At 47.1% G+C, this 27,937-nt stretch overlaps 1 protein-coding gene and 1 long non-coding RNA gene across 2 annotated transcripts in view; one reads left to right on the forward strand and one right to left on the reverse strand.

Moving 5' to 3' along the window:
- Positions 1 to 27,937, forward strand: part of B4GALT1 (beta-1,4-galactosyltransferase 1) — a 54,783-nt gene that overhangs the window by 6,626 nt on the left and 20,220 nt on the right. Inside the window, exon 2 of the mRNA XM_019490652.2 lies at positions 25,327 to 25,562. Coding sequence (XP_019346197.2) covers positions 25,327 to 25,562 — 236 coding nt within the window. The remainder of the gene's footprint in view (positions 1 to 25,326; positions 25,563 to 27,937) is intronic.
- On the reverse strand, positions 21,750 to 25,370 carry LOC132249431 (uncharacterized). Its single transcript, XR_009460917.1, has 3 exons — positions 25,287 to 25,370; positions 23,220 to 23,379; positions 21,750 to 22,486 (listed from the first exon to the last, which is right to left on the reverse strand). It is a non-coding gene; the product is annotated as an uncharacterized LOC132249431 (long non-coding RNA).

Raw genomic sequence — 27,937 nt, forward strand, 5'->3', positions numbered from 1 at the left:
TCCAGCTCAACGCCACTGCCACCCAACAACGCTCCCTGCCCGCCTCATTGCGTTCCCTGTCCACCTCGCCGCGCTCTCTCCACGCTCTCTGCCTGCCTTGCCGCTGTGGCTCCGCACTCCGCAGCGCTCCCTGCCCGCCTCGCTGCACTCCCTCTGCACTCTGCCTGCCTCGCTGCTGTGGCTCCGCACCACCGCCGCTGCTGCTCCACAGCACTCCCTGCCCGCCTCACCGCGCTCCCGCCGCGCTCCCTGCCCACCTCGCCGGTGCTGGCTCTGCACTCCATGGTGCCGCGGCCGTGGCTGCAGCTTTGTGCTCTGCGGCAGTGGCCAGATAAAATGGCTTGGCGGGCCGCATGGCAGCCCGCGGGCCGTATGTTGGACAAGCCTGCACTAGATAGTATCTCATGTGCCTGCTGTGCTGTCTTCCTTCCCTGGTGGAGTAGTTGTTAGGTCAGTCATTTGAGTTTACTTTTAATAATAGGTAATGCTTGTATTTGCTGTTTAGTCACTGATTGCTAAATCTCTTTACAGATTGGAAGTAGTCATGTAATGTGCAGTTATGTGACAAAGGTGGTGGTTGGGCTCCTAACTATGGGGTTATCCAGAAAGATTTACCTGGTTATGGTGCAAAGGCTGTCCAAACCATAAATAAACTATTGTGCAGTATTGTATTTCCCACCAGTGCCTGCCTGTTTTTAAACTACATTGCTTTTATTAGACAATCTAAGGCTAAATACAGACAGTCAAAAAGCCTGAGGTTGAATCAATTCAGTCTGCAGATTAGTCTAAACTGCGTAGATTGAACAGATAAGCAAGTGAACAGACATTTACTTTTGACTTTGGAAATGCAGTCACATGCTGCAGTGGCCCAGGCCAGAAGCTGGGAGGCACTAGAGCGCACCTCCCTGCTTGGCTAGAAGAGAGGGCTCAGGCCAAGGCTAGCCCACCCACCCTGCAAGGCGGGATTTGTGAGGGAGGTGCAAAGCATTGTGGGGTTCTGGGGGACTGAGTTAACTTGAATCTGGAGGGGGTCTGGAACAGAACTGTAATACACTGATTTAACCTGAATCAGTTAAGTCTGATATTGAATCCATCCAGGATTATCGTAAACGTCCACTAAACTTCTGTTGTGTTACAGATTTGAATCGGTCTGATGATTTATACCAGTTCATGTGTAATTTCTGTCCGTAACCTCAAAGTTTAAGTGTGGATACAAGCCAAAGGTTTTGTTGGTTCATGAGTTGTTAGAATTCCTCTGGTCTGTTTTCTTAGTAGCAAGTAGAATTTAGAGAATATTCTCTTCTGATTTATACAACAAGTAGATGTTTTTGGTGGGGGGCACCTGTGGTGTGTTTGGCCAGCTTTATTGTGTGTTGGCATAAGTACTGACTTGGATTTTAATCACTCGATGCTGATTCTGCATCCCCAATTTGTGGGTATGCATGTGCACATGCAGGTGTCACTGGTTATATTGCTATTTCCTGAAGTTTAGAGAAAACAGCCCCAGCATTCATGGCCAAAATCTCTTGCATGTTTTTCACAGATTGGGAGAAGCTTTCCCCTTGGCTCCCCTCCTACCTATGCCATGGAACAGTGTTTCATTGTGCATTTTATTCATCTGTTTCTCCTCCCTTCCCTTAGGGTAAACCTAAATTCAGCAAAGGATGTCATTCTGTTTCTATAATTGTAAAGCATGTGATGGATCATGTAGAACGCACGTGGTTTTCTGAACCCTCAGCTAGCCAGGTACCAAATCCAGAGGCTTCATTCTCAGAGGATTCTCCAGAGCCCTCCGTCTCTAGTGATATTCAGATGCATTGGCTAAAGCTCATGGTTTTTTGACTCTGGAACAAAGTGCATTCACTGAGCTAAGTTTACTTTCTCCCCCTCCCTCCAGGAAGCTGCCAAATCTAGAATGCCTTCATGGTTTAGTTACTTTTGTTTTAGAATACCTTGCCTACAATTTAAAGCATTAATCAAAGGGGTAAATAGTGGCATAAATGGGTCCTAGATCAGAAGATGTTTATAATAATGGATTTCTGTTCTAATAAGCAATTTGGCATTTTTTTATCTCTTGCATCTAGAGGTTAGCTACATGCATATCCTTAAAGCAGTTACTGTCCCAAACAAGACATCTGGGTGTATGTAGAAGCAAGGTCCTGTTACAACAGCAGATTCATATTCTAGGCATCACTAAATATCAGGGCAAATAAATGAAGTTACGATAGGCTGCAGCCCTTATTTCCCTGAGATGTAAAATTCTTATATGCAGCTGAGTGTTGACTTGAAAAAATAACAGTTCAGTCACTTATCCATGAGCCATAGACACGGTGGCACAAATGCTCTTGGAAAGAAGAACTTTGCCCAATATGGCTAGCTATAATAATTGGGAAAAATCAAATTCCTCTCTCCTCTTTGCATAAGATCCCAGTGTAAAAAATTTTGGTGATGTTACTTGCCAAAAAAAAAAAAAAACCAACCCAGAACAAAACTAAGGAGGGGGAGGAGCAGGGCCTTTTAGTTTGTACAGGGACAGCTTGTCATAAAATGATAACTTAACTTTTAGTGTCAGAGTTCTTTGCAAGGGTGACATTTGCAAGGGTGACATTTTGGGTCCTACCCCGGTAATGTCTACTGGTTGCTTTTTTGTTGTTGTTTTTTTAAGGCTATTTCAAACACAGCTGCCTTGGACACCATTTCTGAGCATGGTTTAGATACCAGAAGCAGCCACAAATGCAAGCAATTTAAAGCAAATGGCTGTGATGCCCATACCAAACCCTCAGGCAGATTATGACAAAGACAGTGAGAACTGCTCTGAACATTGAGACATTCTTTGATCAAAAGCTTTTTCACCTTCCTGTTCAAGTTGAAAAATACTTGCTGTTTTCTTGTTTAAATATTAACAGAGTATCACCTCCACTGTTAGTATAAGTCAGCAGGTTCCCCAAAGCAAAAGGCAACAAAGATTCTTCCTGTTAAAGGATTCTTCAGAATCTATTTTTAACATCAGCTGCATATCTGACAGGTCAGAGGGTATCATAGCCAGGAATCATAATTCTTAGTTCTGCCTGTTACCAATTTGCCCTTTTGTTTTTCACCATCAGAAGCATGTAGAAAAAGATGAGGATAAAAAAATATTATTTCAGCAATAATGCATTGTGTACAATTAATGTACCGGAAATATCCAGACTGATGGGGGAGGGGAAGAGAGAGGTTATGAAGTGGTTTGTTTTACATACCACTTCCAGGGGTTTCGTACGCAGCGCAGAAAATGCAATCAAGTAATGTTAAAAGTAAAATTAAAAAATAAAAGTAACATTAGCACCCTCATGCTTGTTTTCTTTTTTGTTTGTTTTTGCTGCAGCTGTGGTGCAAATGAAAGTATGCAGTAGGCCTGTGCGAATAGGGAAATATTTTATTCAGATTCAGCCAATTCAGAGGACAGTGATTCGATTCATAGATTGGGATCACTGTCCTGAAGCGATTCGGCTGAATTGGCTTCGGAAGACTTGGCGCTGATTCAGAGAGATTTGGAGATTTGGATCAGCCAGGGAGAGGCAGGCACAGCCAGGTGGCTGCAGGTTCTCCTGCGGCTCGTCCCACTGTGCCTGCCTCTCCCTGGGTGGGGGGACCTGCAGGAGAAACCCCCCTGGCTGCCCTGCTGGCCCCAGCCTAGTCCCAGAACTTAAAAAAAAAAAAAAGCCCCACACTCACTGGCTGCAGGAGCAGCAACTGGGGCCTCTGACGGCTCATGGCAGAGCCCCCGTACACTGCAGGGCAGTGGGGGTCCACGGAAATCACCCCCCATGCCCCTCCCAGCTGGCACCCACACGGCAGCTGCTCGATGGCACGGGTGCAGCATAGCTTGGCAAGGTGTTGTGCGCTGAGAGCTGGGGTCGAGCACTGCTGGACTCTGGCTGACTGCTGGAGCCAACCCAGCTCCCAGAGTGCTCAGCACCTTGCTGAGCTGTGCTGTACCCATGCCATGGGGCAGCTGCCACATGGGTGCCAGGCAGGGGGGGAACCTTGCTGCTCTGTGCTGCATGGGGGGGGTGCTCTGCCACAAGCACCCAGAGGCCCCAATCACTGTTCCTGCAGCTGGTGAGTGTGGGGCTTTTTTTTTTTAAGTGCTGGGAAGCTGGGCCGGGCCAGGCCATGGGGGCTTTTCATGCAGCTCCTCTCATGTGCCTGCCTCTGCCCCAACTGGGGGAGCTGCAGGGGCTCTCCCCTGTTGCCGCTTGCCCAGCTGGTGTGGGAGGGGCATGATGCAGCTGCGGCTTGCTCCATGCGGCAGCAGGGAATAGCCCTTGTTTGTAGTATTGCCACGCCCACATCAGCACTGGGAGTGGAGGTTCTGCTCTGTCGCCGCTTGCCAGCTGGCATGGGGAAATGCGGGCACAGCAGCACTGGGAGTGAACTATGCCCTATTGCCGCTTGCCCCCTTCCACCTGGAGCAAGCCGTGCCCATATCTTGCCCCTCCGCCCGCCCTGACTGGGCAAGTGGCAGCAGGGCAGAGCCTCTGTGCCCAATGCTGCTGCACCCGCATCCCGCACCCCCACCCCCCTCCCCAAGTAACGTGCCCCCCACCCCGGCAGCTTGTCCCAGCCCTAATCCCTCCTACCCTCATGCCCCTTCCCTTCCCCCCAACCCCAACTGACTTATCAGCTACAGGCAGCTGTCAGCTGCCTGTTTAGTCTATGGCAGAATCAGCCAAAGCTTTTCCAAATCGTTTCAGATGCTTTGAATCGATTTTAAGCTTTTATTTGCTCTCCCGATTCGATTTGGATTTGGAGATTCGGTCCCCAAATTGGGCCGAATCTCCTCTGAATTGAATCAGCTACCAAAGCTCGCACACCCTAGTATGCAGGTCTTAGAAGTCAGATATTTGCCCAAACTGATGAAGATGGCTGCTGACATTCATTTTGTGAAAGTGCCTAGCTGCCCTGATTGGGGGAAAGGTTCCCATTGTACTTGGTGCTGTGCACCCTCAGTAATATCTGATCGATTTGTTACTAGAAGGGGACTGGTAATGATAGCTAATTATCCACAGGCGACTAGTAACTAAGCATTTTCAGCTAGTGTATTTTGCATGCCATATCTAGGCCCAGTAAAGAATGATTTTTGACATTCATAATGAAGAAAAAATATTTCACACTTTGAGTACATTGTACGCAGTCTAGCTCACTATGTGAAAACTGCATGCTTATACAGATGCTTTCTTAATGTCCAAAGAAGTCCGTGTAAGACTTGTGTTATTACAATGGAGTAAAACAATCATGTTTTTGCTCTGCACTCTTACATATGCTCATAACCAAAATACAAGATAATTCTGCAGAATGGAGCAGTTGATCATCTGAGCCTTGGTTCAGCAAGAAAAAATAATGGGTATTCAATGCCTTAGCTGGCTTGACAAGGGATATGGAGGGCACAGGTAAGTACTTCTTTATGTCAACTAATTATCAGGAGCAAATTTCATTATGATTTAGTATGTGTCTGCATCAGAAAATGTCTAATTATAATTTAACAGATGACAAACTAGCCAGTGTTTTGTGTACTAATCAATAAGACTCTAACAGAAATGTGGAGATTATAGTGACAATTATCCCAATGACTAATTAACCGGATTGCACTGAAAAGTCAGGCAGTGCCCTAAAGAGCTCAATGTTTGAAGCCTGTATGTCTTAATGTATTATTATCTATGCACATGCAGCTGCAATATGTGCAGTCAGTTACAGAACTAGGATGTAAGAAATGTCTCATCATCACTCAGTCTTAAAGCGTAGCTCTGGCAGTATTCGCACAGAATCCTGTTCCACTTTGGGGTGGAGCTGGAAATTTACCAGCATTCTGTTGCCTAAGTATAGCTTGCAGGGCTCAGATCCGGCCCCAAGTTGCATTTGAAACATGTAGCTGCAGCCTTCATGGAACAGCAACTAAAGTCAGTTGGAAACAGCAATCCTGATTAGTATCTGTTACATTAAATGACCATTTCTTTTTGTTGGTATATGAAGGCCTGGCAAATATTTATAATCTTGTGAAAACAGAAATAATGATGTTGTTGTTTTTTTAATCAACCTCCCTCCCCACATAAAAAAAAAACCACACAAAAAACACCCCCAACATCCCTACCCTACTAAAAGCCCTGTCTGATTAGTTGGAGAGTATTGGCAGACTTCTTTCTCTTTCAAATATGACATTATCAGCATGGTAGCTGTCTCTGCCCCCATCTGCACAAAGAGCTAGCAACCAAAACTTACTTGTGAGTTCACTCTGTGGCCTATATAGGATACCGAAGCAGAACAGGATTTTTGGCTGACTGCGATGGTGGGTGAGGGAATGGAGACCACAAGGAAGAAGTCTGAATGGTGAGCACAGGATGCTTCTATGGCCTGCCATATACCTACACAAGTAAGTTTTTCCACAGCAGTAAAGAAGGAACTTACACTGAGGGATAGTACAAGAGGCCTGGAGGAGAAAGGGAATGGTCCCAGGTACTGCAGCATTTACTGTCACTTGTGCTTCAACATATCTCCTTGGTGGACTTGAAACAGCATTTAGTTTGTACTGCATATTTAATGCTATATTTCTGCCCACAACTCTAGAAAGCAAATTACTTATGAAGCAAAGAGAATGCATGTGAGCTCAGCAAGCTGCTGCTCCTGTTGCTACTGGATGTGCAGTTTTTGTTAAAGGAATAAGTTTTAGTTTTAAGATGCAGGCAGTAGCAGCAGACAGCCGGGAAGCCCTGTTGGTGATATGACCTGTAGGCCAGAATAATCCATTGCATCCTGTAATATGGTTAAAATAAATGTCTTAAACAGTACAAGTTATATTTAGCTTTGCCAGCTAACCTAAATGTTGCTACATGTTCCTAGAGTGCAGCTATTCCAAGGATGCAACATGACATGCCAGGACAGGTTGCAGAAAAGGAGAAAGTTTACCATCTTGTGTATCCAGAAATAAAAGAGAGACACTCATTCTAATTTGAAAGAATGGCTGGCTTCTCTGGGCACCAGGCCCAATTTATGTTTGGAGAGAGATTGAAGTTTGCAGTATCCCAAACAGGGTATCTAAAGATAGGAGACTTACAGTAGATTAAATCCTAAGCTTTCCTATGTATCTAGTTTTGGGGGTTTGTTTTTTTATTATCCTGGAACTTCTTACCTTGATCTTGTTTGGCAAATGACAAATTTTGCTGCTTTTATAATGATAGCAGACTGGTGATCTCTGTCTGCTGCCCCACAGGAGCCTGGGCCTCAGGGGTTAAGGCCTGAGCTCTTGCAACAGTAAGTTATGTGTGTGTCCTGTTAGGAATGTTCCTTTATGGCACAGTGATTGTGTTGGTCTTCATGACTCTGATTGGATCCAAGGCCATTGTACTGCAGTCCATACAGCTGCATTGCCCACCTTAGGTTTTCTCACCTCAGTTGAAGCCTGCTGATCTGGAGGCATCAATTATCTCAGTTCCTGGTGTTAGGTCCACTCCACCCCACCCCCCCAACTTCTGTGAAACTGAAGTTAGCATTGTTTGTGGATCTGTAACCTCTTTCCGAGCACAGGGCTCAGAGAGCAGAGATCCATTCTGTGAAGGGGAACCAATCATTGCCACAAGTAAGAAGGACTCGCAAGAGACAGAGGGAAACAGAGAGAGCTCTGCCCTCCCCACAAACCAGAAGAATCTGAGTCTCCTGAGAAGAATAAGATCAAGCATGTCCTAGGACCTAGGTCACTAGCTGTTCTCCAAGACCTGCAGCCATGTGACTAGAATTACTGATTCCTTGGCTCAGATTCTTTTCCTTGCTTTCCTGCTGTGCTATCCCTGAAGGGGTATGAGAAGCCTGGAGTGTTCCAGGGCAGATGGGCTGTGGAGGAGTCTCTGCAAAGAGTAGTAACACCCCACATCTCACAAAAAGGGCTAGTGGGTGTCTGGTAAGAGGTCTGAGCTCAGAAGGGACTGGGCTTTACCCAGACAGAATCAGCTGAGTGGCATCCTGGACTCAAGTGAGTGGGTTCATTGACAGCAAACAGAAAGCCATCCAAAGGAGTCCAGTTTGGACCATGATCTTGTCCCCTAAGGAGCAGTGTAGACTGCCATTTAATACTGATCCCCCTTTGCCTGGAATGCTTGCTGCATTGGACAGCTCAGAAGGAAGTCTTGTCCTGTGTTTCTGCTGAGAAAACATAAAAATGTTTGTAGGTCGAAAGGGAAGTCCAGGAAATGTGAAGTCAGGAGATGCCGCTGCCGAGTTGGGCCTCCAGCAAATGCTCTGGGAAGAGTATAACTAATTCTATATCGGGGTGGGCAATTATTTTGGGCAGAGGGCCACTTACTGAGTTTTGACAAGCCATCAAGGGCCGAATGACAGGCAGCCCAGGGCAGATAAATATTAATTTTCTAAATTTTTTAGGGGCCCCGCAGGCTGGATAGAATGGCCTGGCGGGCTGCATCTGGCCCATGGGCCACATTTTGCCCACCCCTGTTCTATATGTACCTTCTGGCTTCCCTTCTTAGGATCATGCCTAGCCAGCTGAAGGACCAGTCTCACACTGGCTTCTTGCAGCACAGGTTTTTTAATTCCTAGCTCTGTAGGGAGAATGGGAATGGTGGACGTGGTTGACATGTGAGCCCACTGCCTTTAAAGGGCCACTTCTGCCAGATCTATGGAATGGCTGAGGGAGAATGAGCTGGTTTGAGCTCGGGATGCAAGTGAGCCAATGAAGGGAAAACTTGAACTTGTAGTTGATTATGTCACAAGGGCTGTGGAAGAGCTGGCCAGAGCTGTTTGTCTGCAGCACAAAAGAGTGTAAGGGGTATATTTTAAAGGGTTTCTCTTTTTAACACCATACATAATATTATTCAAATAACTCTGCAGAAAACAGTGGCACTTGGGATTTTTGTGGGGGGAAGGGGTTGGGGGTTTTTTTGTTCGTCTCTGGTCCTGACTCACTGTCACTAGCAACTTTCATGCTCTTGTGAAAGAGTAGTCTGAGCAGGCCTCCATGTTCCAGAACTGTACCACTCCCTGTTGGGATGGCTACAGAATGCTGCTGTCTGAAATGTTACATGCTTGATTCTAGGCATCAGTAAGCCTAGGGAGGCTCAGCGGGTTTGGAGAGAGGACAGCAAAGCATGCGTCACCCAAGGCTCAGGTTTACACTGTTGCTTCATCCTCATGTTCCCACAGCTTCTACCCAGTACTTCCCTTGCTCACTCATTTATGCTCTGAGGTACTTGTTCCCACTGTCACATCTGGCCCTGCCAGACTCTACTAAGTTCTTGGTAGTTTTTCCATTGCACCCCACTCTGTACCCTGTCACAGTCCTGTGCTGCATAGGGCAGGGGTGGCCAGCCTGTGGTTTGAGTGCCACAGGCGGCATGGGCAGCCTCTTTGTGTGGCACATGGCAGATCCACAAGGCGACAGGCAGCACAGCAGAAGATAGGGCAGGGATCAAAAGGCAGAACAGCAGTTTGGATAAAGGGGATTAGAGTTGTACTAGGAGAAGGTGAGTGGCTAATTTGTGGGATGCCTGCTAAAAAAAGGTTGGTCCCATTGGTATAAGGCATGAATGCTGGATCTGGAGTACATGCTGAATATGCGGGTACAGTCCCACAGATGTTTGTGGGGGTGGCAGGGAGGAAGGAGGATGAGTGCTGGCCTTTATGTCCCATGGGATAGTGGTGCAGGCCCTTGGGCAGGTGGGACACTGCAAGCCCTGCTGGGAGCAGCCCGGGCTTCATAGCTATCAGCAGCTACCCAGAGCCAGGGCCGGCTGCAGCCGGGAAACTACAAACAGCTGCAGCCCTCCCGCCCCAGCTGTTTCCTGGTCCTGGGCTCCGGGAAGGTGGCAGGTGCCAGCACTGCGCCTGTTGGGGCTGGGGCTGGCTGTAGCTGGGAGGCTACAAACAGTTGCTGCCTCCCAGTCCCGACCCCAACGGGCACAGTGCCAGCACCTGCTGCCTTCCTGGGGGCCGGGGCCAGGGCGGGAGGGCAGCAACTATTTGTAGCCTCCTGGCTGCAGCCGGGCCCAGGTTTGGGTAGCTGCTGATCGCCACAGAGCCCAGGCTGCTTGCAGCAGGGCTTCCATGGGAGCAGCCCAGGCTCCGTGGCTATCAGCCTGGGCTAGCTGCAAATATCTGCTGCCTCTCCACCCTGGCCCTGGCCTCAGCTGCCTCCCAGTCCTGTCCTGGCCCTGGCCTCCGGGGAGGCAGCACATACCAGCAATGCTCCCCGCTATGCTGCCCTCGCTGCTTCTGCAGAGCAGCATTGGAACCCGGTGCGGCAGGGCACAGTGAGGGGCGCAGAAAGCTGCCTGCTCTGAGCTCCCTGCTGCCCTGCTACACTTCCCAGTGTGCACGGGAGCAGCACGGGCAGCAGCACGGGGTTGTGCCCCTCGCTGCTGCTCCCACCTGCAGGTTCTGGGTAGCTGCTGATAGGCACAGACCCTGGGCTGGGGGGCAGGGCCTTTGGGTAGGGGGCAAGGGGCTTTGGGTGGGGGGCAAGGGGCACAAGCAGAGTATCCTGCCATATACCCCCTGCCCTCATTTTGTTTTTCTGGCATGCCAGCGCTCCGGCACCTTCCAAGCTAGGCATTGTGGGGTTTTTTGGCACTTCAGCCAAAAAACGTTGCCTACCCCTGGCCTAGGGTTTGATGGCACAGTTTTGCACAGTGTCAACTCAGTTTCAGGAGCACGTAGAATTTGCATTGCAACTTGAATCCACCACCTCTAAAAGAAGGAAACTGTATATTTGAATGCCTGTAGCTCAGGCTCCCCCCTCCGCTTCAAAAATTGCCTTTACTAAGGAGGGAGGGGGGAAGAGCATTGGAGGAGATCAGTGTGGGGAGAGGGTCTCTCCCCTACCCAGGCAGTGAAGGATGGGTGGAATTTCACTTCAGGGTCTGATTTCAGGATGCCTAAGTTAGCACCGCACATGCTATTTCAGTGTGACTGTTGGTCAGCATTATGGCAATGAGTGCAATGGATTTGAGGTGACAGATAGGAGAGGAAGCCCTTTTCTTTCCCCAGAGACAATACTTCCTAACAGGAATGAGAAGGCGATCAGTATTTAGAGGCCAAGGTGACCTATGTGCCAGTTCAAAGCTTTGTGATTCAGTGGGTGGCTTGTTTTGGGTTGGTTTGTGAAACATGCCCAGTATTAACCATTTCCACAACTGATTCTGATGCTGTGGCCTGCTTTTTGTTCTGCTAATTCAGTGGTTGTTGACCAGGGGTACGCGTACCCTTAGGGGTATTTTAAAAGGTTCTAGGGGGTACGCAGACCTAATGTGGCCGATAATGCCATGTGTATGTGCACAGCTGCAGCACAGCATGCAGGCAGCCAGCAGAGCAGCCAGGTCCAGCTGGTGAGTATGTTGTGGGAGGGGAGGGGAGGGGACAGATGGAGGCCCCCGTGGTGGGGGAGGGAGTGGGGCTGGGGCAGGTTGCAGGAGTGAGCTGTGCGGGGGCAGCTCCTGCAACTACATACACCCCTTGGAGGGCACGGGGGTGTGTGCCCCCGGATCTGTGCAGAAGAAGGCGGGCTACCGCTGTGGGCTGGGACCGGCACTGGCCTGTTCCCAGTGGGGGCTGAGCCATGCTGCACTTTGGGCGAGTGGCGGCAGTGCTGGAAGGGGGCTACAGGAGGGGCCACCCTAAAATTCACCATAGGCCCCCCACCCCCCCAGATGACCCTCTCCCAACATGGCACAGCCTGGTGCCAGCCCCAGCCCACAACAGCAGCCTTCCCTACCCCACCCCACACAGATCTGAGGGCACGCACCCCTGTGCCCTCCTGGGAGTGCGTACAGCAGCAGGAGTTGGGGCAGAACACAGGACAGGTGGGGGATGGTGCCTCCCACCACTGTGTGCCCCCAACCCTCCCTCCCAGCACCACTGCCACCCACCCTGAGCACAGCACAGCCCAGCCCAGCCCCCACCAGGAATGGCAGCCCACCCTCCCCTGCACAGATCCAGGGGCACGCATCTCCATGCCCTCCCAGGGATGCACATAGCTGTGGGAGTTGCCCTCTGTGCAGCTTAGTCCTGCGCCCTGCCCTGGCTGAGCAGCCCAGCCCCACTCCGTCCCCCACAACTGGGCCAGTCCATGCTCATCCCATGCGCAGATCTGCAAATCTGGGGGCACACCCCCCATGCCCTCCTGGGGGGTGTACACCCACGGCAGCTGCCACCCCCTCCCTGTGCTCCCTGTATGAGACACTCACTGCTCCATCTTGTGCTCTGCCCCAGGTAGGCAGCCCCAGCCCTACTCCCTCCCTCACCGCAGGGACCTCAGTCTGCCACCCCCTCCCCCCCCCGGTAAAAACAGGGGGTTGGGAAATATAAAGGGTACATGAGCTAGAACTTTGAGAGAGAAGGGGTACGCCTTTTTAAAAAGTTGAAAACCCCTGTACTAATTAAATGATCTTGTCTGTGTGATCCTGCATTCGGTCTCTGTTCTCCGATTGTTCTCAAGAGTCCAAGTTCTTGCTTGCTTACATTCAGTGGTCTGGGTCCATACTCTGTTTCTTTCCTGACACCCTTACAGGGTGTTGGTGCCTTTCAAATTTCTCTGTGGTTCTGAGAAACTTCTGTGCAAACTGCCTAGCATGAAATAGTCCAAATAAGACATTCCAGTTCAGCTCCAGCCTCTTTCTCTATTTGTTTGGCAAATGTTTGACAAGCATGCCAAAACTGTAGTTTCACTGACTATTCTGTTAGTTAACAGTGGACTTCAGGGTGGGTAAGGAGTATGCAAAGATATTTTAGCCTAGAATTGATTTGTCTGTTGTAATTTTTTATGCATTGAGAATTTTCAAATCCTTTTATGCAAGCAGCACTTTTTTAATTGATTAGGTTGATTTTCTTTTTTTCTATGCCTGCCTTAACATTTAGCAAATGGCCTTTGTTCCCAGCTTCCCACATGAATTCTCAGTGGACCAAAATCTGCAGTGACTTTAGGTCAGGGGCAGGCAATTATTTTGGGTTGAGGGGCCACTTAATGAGTTTTGGGGAGGCATCGAGGGCTGCAAGGGTAGCCCTGCCCCTTGGCAGGTGCCCTGCCCCCTGTTTGCCATCTTGTGACCAGAAGTCCTGCCCCCTAACCCTTGACCTTTGCTTCTGGGAGTCTCGCCCCTTACCCAGGAAATACTCCTTTTGGGGCAGGGGGCAGTTTGCTTGTATATTGTGTCTGGAGGGGTGGGGAGATGTAGTTGGGGAGTATGTGCTTGTGGGGATGTGTGGGGTGTGGATATGGTGCACATGTGATGTGTAGGAGGTGTATGGGTGTAGTTGAGGGACAGGAGAAGTTGCTGGAACCTGGTGAAGGGGGAGCCCAGCACTTCCCTGGTCAGTGACAGCAGCAGCTGTCCTTGCTGCAGCTCGCTGGGCAACAGGGAGGGAGGTGAAGCTGCAGCCTGGAGAGCAGGGTAGGATCTGCCTGCAGCTTACTCTGGTCCTGCTCATGCAGGGCAGGGGAGCATATGTGGATGGGCGGGGGGTCAGGCAGGGACAGAGAAGAGGGGCAAGCCAGGTGCAGGAGCCAGCCTGCACTTGGTGCAGCAGCCCTGCCAGGCAAGCAGGTAAGAGAGAAGCAACAGGGGCTAGTGCAGGCTTGGCTGCAGCCCCACCAGGCAGGTGTGGGACAGAAACTAAGAGAGCTGGTGATGTCAGGCTTGGCTCCCTGTCTCCTCTCCCCTCTCGCAGAGGCTTCTGTTGCTGCTGGCACTGGCAGCTGCTTTCCTGCCCTTTCCTAAATTGCTGGAGTTTGGGGGAGCCCTGCAGTTCCCTGGGCAACAGCAGGAGCCCTGCTCAGAAGCTGTGCCTGCTGGCGGGAGAGGCTGGGAGTGCAGCACGCTCCACCTTGGGAGGGACTGAGCCACAGATAGAGCACAGTAGGGGCGGCCGCCGGTGGGGCCAGATACAGTTAATTGGTGGGTGCCTGCCTGCAGGCCGGATCCAATCAGTTGGTGGGCTGGATTTGGCCCGTGGGCCGTATTTTGCCCACCCCTGCTTTATGTTAAACTTCAGTAGTCTCACTGTATTCAGGAGTAGTCATTAAGCAGCGTGGTTCTGATTGTCTAGTAAAGTCCCAATCTCCCACCTGGTTCATGCATATAAATTTTTGTTCCCAGGCAGAGTCCCAATGAAATCAGTGCAGTTCTGTGTCAAGGTTAGGGTCTGCATAGGCAGATCTGGGTGCAGTCTTGGACTATGAGACTGGAATGATTTCTGGCCTGCATCTTTGAGCCAGGCAACAGGACACTCATGTCAATTCTTCCTTATCACCCATATGATGCATTTGCACCTGGCAAGCAGGATTACATGTCCCTTTATTTTGGAGAGTATCCCTTCTTTTTGCCGTTTCCTTTGGGATGACCAGTGAATTCAAGAGAAATGTGAGGACCTCAATAGACAGACCATGGGACAAGAGAATCTTCCTGTATCACCAAGTACAAGTCCAGGAATGGTGCAGCCTTTTCATGCACTGCTTTACAATGCTAAAGCTATTATACACCTTGTCACAGAGCACTGAGGTGCCCTGCTCCCAAAGAGGGGGAAAACTGCTAGGGAGGAAGCCCTAGCAGGAAATAAGGAGCCCAGCTGTGGGTTGCCAGGGCAACCAGGGAAGGTCAGCTGACCAGAAGGGGCAGGGCCTGGCTCCCTTATAAACCCTAGGGGCTGGGGCTAGAGGCAGTGCCCTGCCAGCTGCCAAAGAGGAAGGAGCTCTCTGCCCTGGGAGAGAGGGGAAACCTGATGCAGGGGCTGCATCTGAGAGTTAAGGGTCACTGGTAGGACCGAATGTTGTTTGGGCTGGTTGGCTTCTGTTTCTGTTATAGCCGAAGGGCTTGTGTTTATGTTGTTGTTTGTGACCGGTGGTTTGGGAGAGGCTATTAGGGGTTAGAGGAGGCCTCATAGGGAACTCACAGAGGAATGTGAGGACCCCAGTGCTAGTGAGGGTGCAGCGTTCGGGGTGCATAGACCCCAGCCCTAGCGGGCATGTTGAGCCGAGAGGGGGCGGCCTGACAGAGAAGGCCCCGAGAGGGGGCAAAAGCCCAGAGAAGGGGGCAGTTACTGAGAAGCCCCAGGACAGGCGTGGTGAGCCCTGGAGAGGGGGTGGCACTACTGGGGAGCCCCAGAGAGGGGGCAGTTGCCGAGAAGCCCCAGAGGAGGGGGCATTATTTGGGGGAGCCCCAGAGAGGGGGTGGCGTAACTGAAGAGGCTCAGAGAAGACAAAAAGGGCATAATTAGGAACATCTATTCCATTGGCGAGGTGTGGACTGCGGTGTAGGGGAGGAAACAGAGCTGCAGATAGCGCCCCCTGGCAGCGGGGCAGTACAAGGGCAGCCTCCCGCTAATTAACACCAATTAATTAATTAACAACAAGGCATGGCAGGTGAGTAGGCAGGCGGTTGCCCTCAGGAACAGGTGTGCGGGCCACGTTTAGGTTGGCCCAGATCGTGTACCTGTCACACACCTATAGAAGCCTGGCCGGGGGGCAACTATGGTGTGGTCTGAAAGAATTCATGGATAGATTCTCAGGCATGGGAGGTGTTGCAAGAGCTGAATGTATAGTTTCCTGTCTTGCTGGATTAGTCCTTTCTGCCCAAGGTATTTAAAGGTGTGTCTACACAAGTTGTGCTGCATTTAACTATTCCATTTTCATCTGAAGATCTACTGCCAATGTGGACATAGGGTATACAGTGATTCTGATGCCCCTAATTGACAGAGCTGTGCCTATGAAACATTTTATTTGAAAACCAGGCTTAAAAAGTGTCCTGCAAGCACCAGCAGCTCTAGCCAGCCTGTGAAGTGTTCCCCATAGAAAACACACCTGTAGACAGCTGCAGTTTGGTGGTTTGGCACAGTGCTACCAGTTGGAAGGACTGCTTGGCCAGATTCTACCCTGATGCTGTCTGATGCAATCCCTGCTGGCGACAGTCTGCATGTCAGGATCAGTCTGCCCTGCTCTCAACTTTTAGTAAGAGACTGCTTGAGGCCAGTGTTGGCTTTGCTTTTGCCCTGCTTCTCTCACAGTGAGCCTCTGCACAGCCAGTCAGTGTTTCAATCAAACATGCAACTTCCTTTAACTAATGCAGTCAAACCTGTGCAAACCCCTAATGGAATGTGCTTTTATCTTTTTCAGTCTGGCTTGTTTCTGTAAAGCCTGTGCCTTTTTTACCCCCATACAGGGGTTGGCACAAATTTCTAAACCAGTTTAGGTTAAACCGGTTCTGCTTGTATGTGACTGTAGGCAAAGCCTCAGTCATTTGACTTCAACACTGCCTGAGTCTTGGGCAAAGCCAAACAGTCCTTGCCAACCTATAGCACTGTGCCAAGCTACCAAACTGCAGCTGTCTACTGGGCTAGGGACAGAAATTACACACAAACTGGTATAAGTGATCAGAAACTGGTTCAAATGTTGCAGATGCTAGCTGTGGTCCTAAGCTGCTCTCTCTGTAGCTCAGGAAGAAGTGCTTTATGCCAACTTCACTCTCTCTGATTCTGAGGGCAATGAGGAATAAATTGGCCCCTAATGCAGTGATTCTCAAACAGGGTGCAATATATCTGGAGTCAGACACCTTCCTGTTCCTCAGGCCAGAATCAACCAACATCTAAATTGGCAGATGTCCTTCAGAGTGTCCAGAATTAAGTCCAGAGAGGCAGTTATTAAGCTTTCCAAAATATTTCTTTATAATAATTGTTTTGTGAGAGAAAACATTTAACAAACAGTGTGTGTAAAGAGAATTCTGTCTCATGCATTTGTGAAGCAAAAGTATATTGTACACGTTGGTAGGGGTGTGCCAATTTAAAATATTCTTGACCAATACTGAGAGCTAATTATTAACTAGCTGTATCGGCCGATACCAATCCAATAACTGATATTTAGTAATAAATCTCATCGAACTTGCTTTAGTTCAAGCACCCCCACCGCCATTTCTAAGCATGGGGGGATGCTGATACAGGAGACACAGTGGCACTTTAATTAGAGCACATGTAAAAGTGCTCCATGCCAGTTGCAGCCCCTGCCCTTCAACCCTAGGCGACTGTGGCATTGATGCCTACGCAGTCAGATGGGTTGCAAATTGGCTGAGGGGCTGCACCCAGAGAGTGGTGGTGGACGGGTCATATTTGACCTGGAATGATGTGAGCAGTGGAGTCCCCCAGGGCTTGGTCCTTGGGCCCATACTGTTCAATTTTTTTTTTTTAGTGATTTGGACGAGGGGGTGAAAAGCACCCTGTTCAAATTCGCTGACGACACCAAGATTTGGTGCGAGGTGAGCATGCTAGAAGGGAGGGACAGGATAAAACTGGACCTGGACAGGTTACAGGGGTGGGCGAATGTGAATAGGATGGGATTCAATACTAGCAAGTGCCAGGGTACTGCACTTAGGCAGTAAGAATCAGCAGCATACCTGTAGGCCGGGGAACTCCCTTCTCGTAAGCACAGTGACAGAAAGGGATCTTGGAGTCATTATTGATTCCAAAATGAACATGGGCTGCCAATGTGAGGACACGGTCAGTAAGGCTAACCACACCTTATCATGCATCCACAGATGCATCACAAGCAGGGCCAAGGAGGTGATCGTCCCCCTCTATGCGACACTGGTTAGGCCACAGTTGGAGTACTGTGTCCAGTTCTGGGCGCTGCCCTTTAGGAGGGATGTGGCCAGTGTTGAGAGGGTCCAGAGGAGGGCCACTCGCATGATCCAGGAACAGCAGGGCAGACCCTACGAGGAGAGGCTACAGGACCTGAACCTGTTCAGCCTCCACAAGAGAAGGCTGAGAGGGGACTTGATGGCCGTCTATAAACTTACCGGGGGGACCAGTGGGGAATGGGAGAGACCCTGTTCCCCCGAGCACCTCCTGGAGTAACAAGGAATAACGGCCATAAGTTGTTTGAGGGTAGGTTCAGGCTGGATGTTAGAAGGCACTACTTCACAGTCAGGGCGGCTAGGATCTGGAACCAACTTCCAAGGGAAGTGGTGCTCGCTCCTACCTTGGGGGTCTTTAAGAGGAGGCTTGATAATTACCTAGCTGGGGTCATATGAGCCCAGTATTCACTCCTGCCCAGGGCAGGGAGTCGGACTTGAAGATCTACTCGGGTCCCTTCTGACCCTACATCTATGAAACTAGCCTGGGGGCAGCTGCCTGAGGCTGCCCAGGGCTGGGTGGTCTCTGAGCACTTTAATTAAAGCAGCTCTCTGAGCCTCTCTAACAAAAGTGCCACCTCCCCAACTCCTGGAGGCTTCTTCCTGCTGGGGGAAAGACCCTGCTGCACACAGCAGGGGGAAGTAGCTGCCCTGGCCCCTGGGGTGCAGACGCCCAGGCCCTGAGGGCTGAGTCGCTCTAGGCTGGGCTGGGCAGCTCAGCTCTGCCTGTCCTTCCCTGCCCCAGTCATGTCTCCAGCATTCGTTGCCTCTTACACTGCCCACCCTGGCCCCAGCCTGCAGTCTGTGCCGTGCCAGCACCTAGGACACTGTGACAGCTGCTCCACTCCAGCCCAGCCCGGCTTGCTGGTGAGGAAATGGGGATGTACTTGGAGTTACCCTGGCTCGTGGGGGAGAGCCCAGGCATCCGGAGCGGGAGGGGAGGGAGCATAATTAAATTATCGGAAACCATTATCGGCCAAAAGAAGCTAATAGCTGCTACTGTTAATTTTCCTTTTACCCAATAATTATCCAGTCAGAAACGTGCACTGATATATCAGTTGTGTATACACATGAGCTCCTTTATCAGTGTCCTACCATTTCCCAGTCACCTTGACAGTCTTGTGGAAAGGAGATGGCGTAAATCAGTCTGGAAAGTTTACTGAGTAAACAATAGACTTTACATAAGGCCTGTGCTAACGTGAAAGTAAGAGAGTAAACGCAACAGACCTCTTCCTCGATGGCAAAACGTGCCAGGCTTCTGCTTCAGTTGGAAGTGACCATATTAGGCTATTGTCCAGCATGGTCTTCTGATTTCTAAATGAATCTTGCTGTTGTTTTAAAGTGGCAAGCAGGGAAATCAGATTTAGTTAATCAATTTTAGTCTGATTTTGTATTTTGTACTTGTCAGTTATTTTTCTAAAATGAAGATTAATTCTCTATGACTAGTATTATGCTAGCTGTAAAGATACATTTATAGCTGTTCTATGGCTTAATGTGCCTTTATTCATACTCTTAATTTTTACTTTTGTATTGTTTATTAGAAAAATGGTGACTTTTTAACCCATGATTAATATCAAACAGTGCTTGGAAGGAAATAAGTTAAAATAGAAATATACCAGAACACAATTTTTAAAATATTACTGGGACTTTATTTGCTTTCCCTGGAAACATGGATAGGGAGAGGAAAGTACATTGCTTTTAAGAACTGATGTATTAAACAAAGCAGTATAATTCGTCACAAGTGAAACTCAACTGCTAGATTTAGTTTGCCTCACCCTTCAAGACTTTAGAACTAGTAAATTTCACTTCCCTCCTATTTAACCTTATTTAAGAGATTGCAGAAGAAAATCAAGCTCTCTTGTTCTCCGAACCTGTAATGAGCTGGTTCTTGATCTTAACTAGTTGAATAAAGCAAACTGAAGAAAATACTGTCTTTTACCCCTGGAAAGTAGCTACTACAAAAATTATGGTTTCAGATGTCCAGCCAGTGTCTTCCATTGATTCAGTGACTTGACTTCCTTTAAAACTTCAGTGGCAAACATTGACTGCCTGAATATATATCTACTTGATTTCATTTTAGATACATTTTTACTAGCTTACTCAAATGTAGTTCTTAGTATATGTTATCATCACTTCAGATTTAACTTTACATTTAATAACAAAGTTTTAAAATTTATTTTTAATGATAAAATAATTTTTTTTAATCTTTGCTGCTATTATCAAATATTTCATTATTGCATTTTTATTTTATTTTATTTATTTATTTATTTTAAACACAACCCCCATCCTGTGTTATATCACTAGACCTCTTTGATGTTTGGATTCCTTTTTAGAAGAAGCCAGCTTTCCCCAAACTTCTGATATCTGGGCACAGGTTTTTTTCTGGATTAAAATTGGCTTCACTCTTACACCCAAAAAGGTATGCATGTGTGTGTTTTCAAAAAATATGACATGTTTGATTCTCCTGCCAACAGAAATCATAACAGAGCTGAGATGTACTGTTAAATAAAGGACATAAAATGCATCTTTAAGCCAAGGATTAGTCTTTACAATAAAGAAGTAAGTGATAGAATGTCCAGGGAAATTAAAATGTTTGGCTCATGCTTTTGTTTCCTTGTGGAATTTGTCTAATTGGTGTCCATTCATTCTTTTACATGGGGATCGCTCCTTTTGGCTGATGCGAACAGCAGGGGGATGCTTTTTAAGCAAGTTATGGTGTTCATGATGTTGGTGGAAGCTTAGATGAATGAATCCTGGATGTTATTTTTATTGTTTGGTTCAATGATGTGGTCAGTGTTGATGAGAGGATACAGCTGGCATCTGGTTCTGTAGCAAGGGCTAGTGACTTAGTGAGAATTGGAGTTGGATAGTCTACTGCTTAAGGGATAATGGTTGTGAGAAACACTTGTAGCACCTCCATTCCTTGCAGCAGCCAGATTGAGGGATATGTCCCTTCTTTGCTTTTGTTCCCTAGTAATCCTGCAGATGTGCCATGCCCATCTTGATATGACTACATCATGTCCCTGGCTCTCTCAATGAGGGACATACTCAATCACATCCCACCTATGCTCTCTCATACCTGTCATCGTTTTTTCAAAGCCTTGTTCTGGTCAGAAAGGTTTGGAGGAGTTTGAAATGACCCAGGAGTTCTGATTCTGATCCTCCTGGTATCAGGATGCATCAAATATCAGAGTAACACTTAAAATATGTACAAGTAGTCCTTGGATTTATGACACAATTGGTTCCTGAAAACCGCGTCTTGAGTCAAAACGTAACTCGGAACGAATTTTCCTATAAGAGCAATGTTATAAAATAGGGGATTGGTTCCTGAACCAAGGCCCAATACCCTGTTTTCACCAAAAATACCCCAGAATTTTGTACTCAAATCAGTTATAGATGAGTAATATAGCTACATTAATGTATTTATATTGTAAATAGCAATCATATTGAATTGGAAGGACTTATTTGAGGTGACTGCTGGACTTTTTGAAGGGTTCTTGGCTGGAGTCTCCTCAGGAGTCCCATCTACTTTCTTAAAGAAAGTGCCCAAGGAAATTTGAACAAATGTTCTCCAGAGAGATGAGCAATGCAGTGAACTTGTTCACTGGCGTGGTATGACGTGGTGTCGGATCAAGCATCCTAAAATCAAAACTGATGTCAGACAGTCAAAACGGTGTCAATTTATAAGTGTCGCAAGTGCCGTTTATTGTAACTTGAAACGATTTAAGTCAAGGACTACCTTTATTTCCAAATATACTTAGTTCATTTATATGTTGGACATGTTTTCATTTCCAAGATTTCTTTTACACTTAAGGCCCCAATACTGCCAACTTCTCTCCGTTTGCTGTATGAAGAAGCCCTTTGACTTTTAGCATCTGCAGGGTGAGTGGCCCTGGGGTCATATTTGATATAATTAAACTTGCAGGTAAAAGCCTTGTAGCACAAAAGAACAGTGGGAGTCTACAACAGACCTTGCACTTTAGAGCTTTGTTCCTTCATTATTGTATTTCCTAAAGTAACTTATCTGACCAGGCAAAAAAAATCCTGTTTGCTTGTATCCATTCCTTCCCCTTTCCCTCTCCCCTTCCTCTCCTCCCCCCTTTATTTTTGTCTACAAACCTGTGGACAAGCTTTTAAGTGACAAAAGTTAGTGGTTTCCTTAATATTGACCTTATGAGATTAAAGATCCATGAAGAAAATGCTCAGTGTTGCTCTGTTCCTCCCTTTATCCTAATGGATATTCAATTAGGGGTAACACAAGCAAGATGTGTCCAAGAACAGCAAGCTTGCAATACTCACTAGGGTAGTGTGTAACAAAGAATGAGTAACTGGGGTCAAGCAGTAGTGGATTTTATATTTTCACTAGTCAGATAAGGAGCTGCATGTGTATATAAGAGAAATTGTATATGAAATGGCACCCACTTTGACACTAACAGAGTTCACTGACACGTGGGAATAGGTTGAGGTCAGAAGCTAGTTTGAGAATGAAATCAATGTGAGAAACTGATCAGTATTTTTAGAAAACCCTTTTCCCACACTGTAGGCTTTGCTGCAAATATTTGCTAATTTCAAACAGCATGGCTGCCAATTAAGTAATGTAGGCACACTGAAGACGTATTATTTGGTTATTCTGTGTATGCCTGAAGTGCAGTCATATAGCACTGTTTGTTCCTCATTGATCCAGAGCTGCCACGTATTAACCTCCTTTAGTTTTTCCTGCTTGGGGTGGAGTAATTTCTTCTTCTTTTATTCCTTCTACTTCCTGTTGTGAGTTTTCAGACCACCTTTTTTTTTTCATTCTATAGGTTTACATGCAAACCAGCCCAACTGCAGGCCTAGAAAAAACATTTGAGTTTAGTTTCAACACTATATATTAGAGAAGCTGTTGACATAGCACCAGAAAAAATGGGAAAATATGACACTAAAATATATTTGTAAGCTTAATCTTTCCTAATTTAAACTTGGAAAACTAAATGTCCCTCTCCTTGAATTTAGGAAAGTAACAAGAAAACATTAAAGCATATTTTTTTGTAGCAAAGTTTGGGTGGAAGAGGTAATTTTCAAATATTAAAGAAGAAATGGTGAGGGAAATCCAAAGAATGGTTGTGTTTTGTAGAGGCGGGCAACATTACTGATGCAACCTCATTACCATTAACCTTCCTGATCACTGAGAAACCCATAGCAACCAACTGAGTTTTGCGTAATGGAGAGAGAACAAGCTGGAAAAGCAAAGATGATGCATTGCGGTTTGAATCTTACTAAGCCAAGTGCAGCCCCGGCCCAGCCCTCACCAGAAAGAGGCTGGCACAGCCCCTGACCCCAAGCCCACAGTGGGCAGCCAGCCCTTGCCCTGTGCACAAATCCAGGGGGCACATGCCCCCCATGCCTCCCCTCGTGTGTGCGCAGTGGCAGGAACACGCACTTTTCCCCCCCCCCCCATGAGCCATCCACAGCTCAGTCCCGCACCCTGCCCTGGCTGGGCAGTGCTTTCCCCAGCCCTACTCCATCCCTCACCATGGGGGCCTTCATCTTCTCACCCATGCCCCCCCCCCCCCCCCCCCGACTTACCAGCTGAAGCTGCTCTCCAAGCTGCAGGGCTGCATATCGGATCAGTGCCAGCCAATGTGGCTGGTTAATAATCGGCCATCGGTATCGCACAAAAAATTCTTTATTGGTGCACCCCTAGTTATAGAACTGTCCATCTTAAGCAGAAACAACTCATTATAGCCTAGTAAGCAAGAAGAAAGACCACAGACCAGGGCAAAAGTAATATTTTGACTATTTAATTACCTATGTACCTGTATATAAATATACTAGCAAATTGCCCGTCATGAGTTTGATGGGCCACCTACAGTCCAGTGTACCACCCAGCACCCTGCGATGCTGCCACTCTGCCTCCAGCCCCGTGTGCCCCCCCTGGCCGTTCCACCCTGCACCACCGCCGGTTCCCGGGAATGGCGGGGAAGAGGAGCTTTCATGTGGCAGCAACTGCTGACACCCAGCAGAAGACAACATCCCTCCCTCCCTGCTGCCTCTCCCTCTCTGCTGGCTGCTGTTGGGGCTCGGCCACAGTGGTGTCAGCGTGGGGGACGCTGCCACCAGAAACACCCCTCTTCCTCTCCTTTCCTCCCCTCTTCGCCCCTCTCTCCCTCCTTGCCGGCTGTTGTTGGGGGTGGCGCAGCAGCTTCCTTGCCCCCTCTGTTCATAAAGCTCCAGGCCCTTGCACCAAATCAGTTCACATCCTTTCAGCGGCACATGAGTGGTTGGCATTATATGGACAGATGGACTAATGCTTTTATTCTATTAGAATGTGCAAAACTCTGTGGAGTAGCTGTTTACATGTTTTTTCTTTAAAAGGTGTTTGTTTTCTCCTTGTCAGTCATGTTTTAAATCTAGTAAATAACGCTTCCCTAATTGTAGGTTCTGCAGTCCACTGTTTGGCCCAGTAATTTGTGTTCAGTCTTGAGCTAGTTAAGGTTCATGCCTCATCCAGACACCTCTTTCATGCCTTCATCTGGCCTGAAAAGTCACTGCATGGCCTGCCTCAGGTTGGATCCCTATGCTGAAGAGTCCTCGGAGCTGGGGATGACCTTGAGGTGTCACCTTCAACCCTACATTTCTGAATCAGTAATGACAAAGGCGTGACTAACTCAGTATGCTGTGTGTTTTCTGTTGCCTGGAGACTGAGTCCTTACCTAAGTGTTTTTTTTAATCTTCCTGTTTTATTGTCATTACCTTTTCCCATCTAATACTAAGTCCCTGCCACTACCTTTCTGTTGGGAGAGGTTTTGACCTTGGCCATGGCCCATGTCATTTGTGCTGTATGGGTTTGATTCCTTGTCACAAAGTTTTTGGCTAGCATTTTCTACCTGCCTGTGAGTGGAGTTCTGCTGCCATTCCAGGCTATGGCTACCTTTATTCTAACTCCTGCTAATATACTAGCCACATTTCTACACTGAACTGCCAACGGGCCTCTTGGTTTTAGAAGTCTTGCTTTTGGGTAGATTCCCTGAGGTGTTTCAAAACCTTTCTGACTGAAACTGGGCACGGGACTTGCCAGCCTAAATGCAAATATTTTTTTCTTAGCATGTTCTGGCATAGAAACTTTAAAAAGTACATATACTTTTAGCACTTCAAGAGTATCTGTTGTAAAAAGGGATTTTTGTTAGTTTTGCTTGTGGTCAACTCAGAGTAAGAAATCACATTTGTAGGAGATAAAGAGTATTTTTAAACTGCTTAAAATCCATATTGTTATGCTTGGATAAGAATTAGCAGGGGATATTTTTTGCTCCGTGGGTTGGATCCATGGTGCATGTGTCAACTGGAAAACACCGGTTGGGTTGTCTATCAGAACAGGAGCTGGTGACGTTTGGCAGATTTGGGCGCCTCCTGTTTTAGTAAGTTCTTGGATAAAGTGGGGACTGAATCAGAACCATGCCAAAGTCTACATATCTCTCTCTACATGACACCAGGTGGGGTGTCTTGCTCCACTCCTTTGTTGAGCAATGCAGATGTGCTTATTTAAACAGGTAATTTCTGAAGGATTGTGTTCTGACCCAAACCAATGTGGAAGGAATGAGACCTCTAAGTCAGTAGTGGCACTTTAAACCATTAAAAGAATGATGTGTGACTTACGAAACGGGTTAACCTGTTCTGTCTCTCTTTCCTCTTCCAGTTGGTGTGCTGAGGATAGAGTTTTCCCAGGCTGTGGATCTGAAGGAAGTTGAGAAAACAAACCCTGAAGTTAGAGAAGGAGGCCGCTATGCTCCAAAAGACTGTAAAGCGCTTCAGAGAGTAGCTATTATTATCCCATTCAGAAACCGGGAGGAGCACCTGAAGTACTGGCTCTATTTTCTCCACCCAATCCTTCAAAGGCAACAGCTTGACTATGGAGTGTATGTTATCCATCAGGTAAGACATTTAGGACTTTGGATATAAATACCTCTCCAAGTAGTATCTGTGCAACTCTGAAATGCTGGTGTAGTTGTCTACAATGAATAATCAGCTTGCTCATATAGACGACCTCGTGCACAAAGCAAAAGGTTTATAACAAAATTAAATAATGGAAGAGCTAGGAACCCTGCACTGTAAACTATGCAAACAGTCTAACGCTTTGCTTTTATAAGCCTAGAAAAATACTTCACAATGAACTGGAATCCACTTCTCAGGTTAGACACATTAAGTACGAGGAACTCCTGCGTAAGTAGCCACGTTGTGAGGGAGAGAAGGAAATCTTAGCAACACAGTTTAATCTTATATACAGAAAAGGTTGTGTTTTGTTTGCCAAGTGGTTTAGGACTTGCATTCAGAAACATTAAATACAGAAGGGACCATTTAGATCACTTATTCTAGTCTGATCTCCTGCATATCACAAACCAAAAATAAAGGCCCTGGCTGGTCCCGCATGTGGATAGAATGTAAATCTTTCAAATTGGTAGACAAGTAATTGTCTGTTTGAAATTAATGGGACAGAAGAAAATTAGTGGCATGCTTCTGATGTATCTGGCGAGTCTGCCTCCAGGCAATCTGACTGGCTTGATGTATGCCATAATTGCTACAAAATAATTGGATGTTCTGAACACATGGTGAAACTTTAAAAACTATAAGAGAGTTATATTAGTCATGATGTGAAAGTGCGCACTCCCGTAACTCCAAAGGGTGCCATGAAGTGTTTGGCTCATGGATACTAACATGCTGCTTGTCCTGAGTCTGACCCTTACATCCATTTTTGATACTGGTTCTTGCAGTGCTGATCAGCAGCAAGCTTTTTTGGAGCATGACTCTTCCTAATTTTGAGTTCTGCTGGCTTGTTCTGATACAGCAAAGAAGTATGAACTTTTCTTCTCACCACAGGAAGTAAATGTTTGAATATAATTTGAAAAAATAACAAATCTTTTGGGAAAAGAAGAATTAACACTCCATCTGCTGTGATTTTTGTTTTGGTATCGCTTTGTTCTTGTTTCTGTGGTTGGGAGGTAGCTCTCTCCACATGTAGCATCTAGTTGCAAATGGTGAAATACCTTAACTTGAATAAACTCCACCTAAAACATTTTTGGGCAGGTGCATAGCATGTTTCTATACCACCCAAACTAGTAACAGTGAATCGTGTTTCAACAACTTGTGACGATGAGGATGCAATCAGCTACTCTAAAATCTTTGTATTCTGTTCCAAAGACATCCTTTCTGGCACAGCCAACAGGGCAGGTTACAGTACAACTCTTCAGATTGAGCTGAGTGTAACTATGCTTCTCTTACAAGGGAGGGGGGAAAATAAATCCTCACACATTCCTAGTTGCTGAAGATAATATATTCTTACAGTTGGAAGCCACAGTACATTTCCATGTTTGGCCTGCCCATATATTTCTACTAATCTTCTGTTCAAAGCTTATTCAGGCTTCAGTCTCCACTGACCATACAGTTGCGTGTGGATGCCCATAAGCACATGCTGAGGGATATCTTTACCTTCACAGCCTTTCTCAGCCAGAGTGCTTCTCCTGCCAAAAAGGCTAGTGCCACAATTGGATATTTTTCAGTGCTATGGCAAGTCACAAGTTGGCAATGCATAAGCAATTCTTAACAAGCCAAGAATGGTTTCCCTTGGCTTTGAACATTAATTTATTTTTATGCTGGAGCAGGGGGTTCCTTCAACAAAGTACATCTTCCTGTGAGACCTGGACAGCTGGTGTAAATGCTTGTCATAACCATCAGATGATCTGAGAGAGTTTTTCTTGGGCCTTGGGGGAAAAAATGACTCATGATCTCAGTCTAGCTGCTAGGGAGCGCACATCCACATAGCAAAGAGGTGCTGGGGCTCATTTTGTTTGTATTTAGTGGTCTAGGGAAGAAAGCAAGTACTCAATAGGCATGGCTGTTAAGGGAAGCTGATCCTTGGGAATCTAGCTCAAGATGCTACTGTGACCTAGCAGTGTGGAGCAGCCTGCACTGCCTCTGTCCCTTCAGGGTGATAAATCAACAGGCTCCATTCTCCTGTGTTATCAGTCTAGTAGTGTTGGCATGTACTAAAAGGAACCTTTGCAAAAATTATCTAACTAGATTATTTTGACTAAAGTTGGAACAGATACAGCAATTAATATATAAAGTATATATAACCTAGAGGCATACTAAACATACCTGTACAATTGTTTCTTTCAAGGACAAAGAATAGATCCATGTTAGCAAATGACCTGATGGTAGTGTTAAATGACATGACACAGTTTGCTAGAAAAATGTTCTTCTTTGGTTAACAGTGCAACAGATGATGAAAGGTAAATATGTTCTGTACAGCT

This window comes from Alligator mississippiensis, chromosome 3 (assembly GCF_030867095.1).
Source record: "Alligator mississippiensis isolate rAllMis1 chromosome 3, rAllMis1, whole genome shotgun sequence".
In the NCBI taxonomy this organism is placed as follows: domain Eukaryota; kingdom Metazoa; phylum Chordata; order Crocodylia; family Alligatoridae; genus Alligator; species Alligator mississippiensis.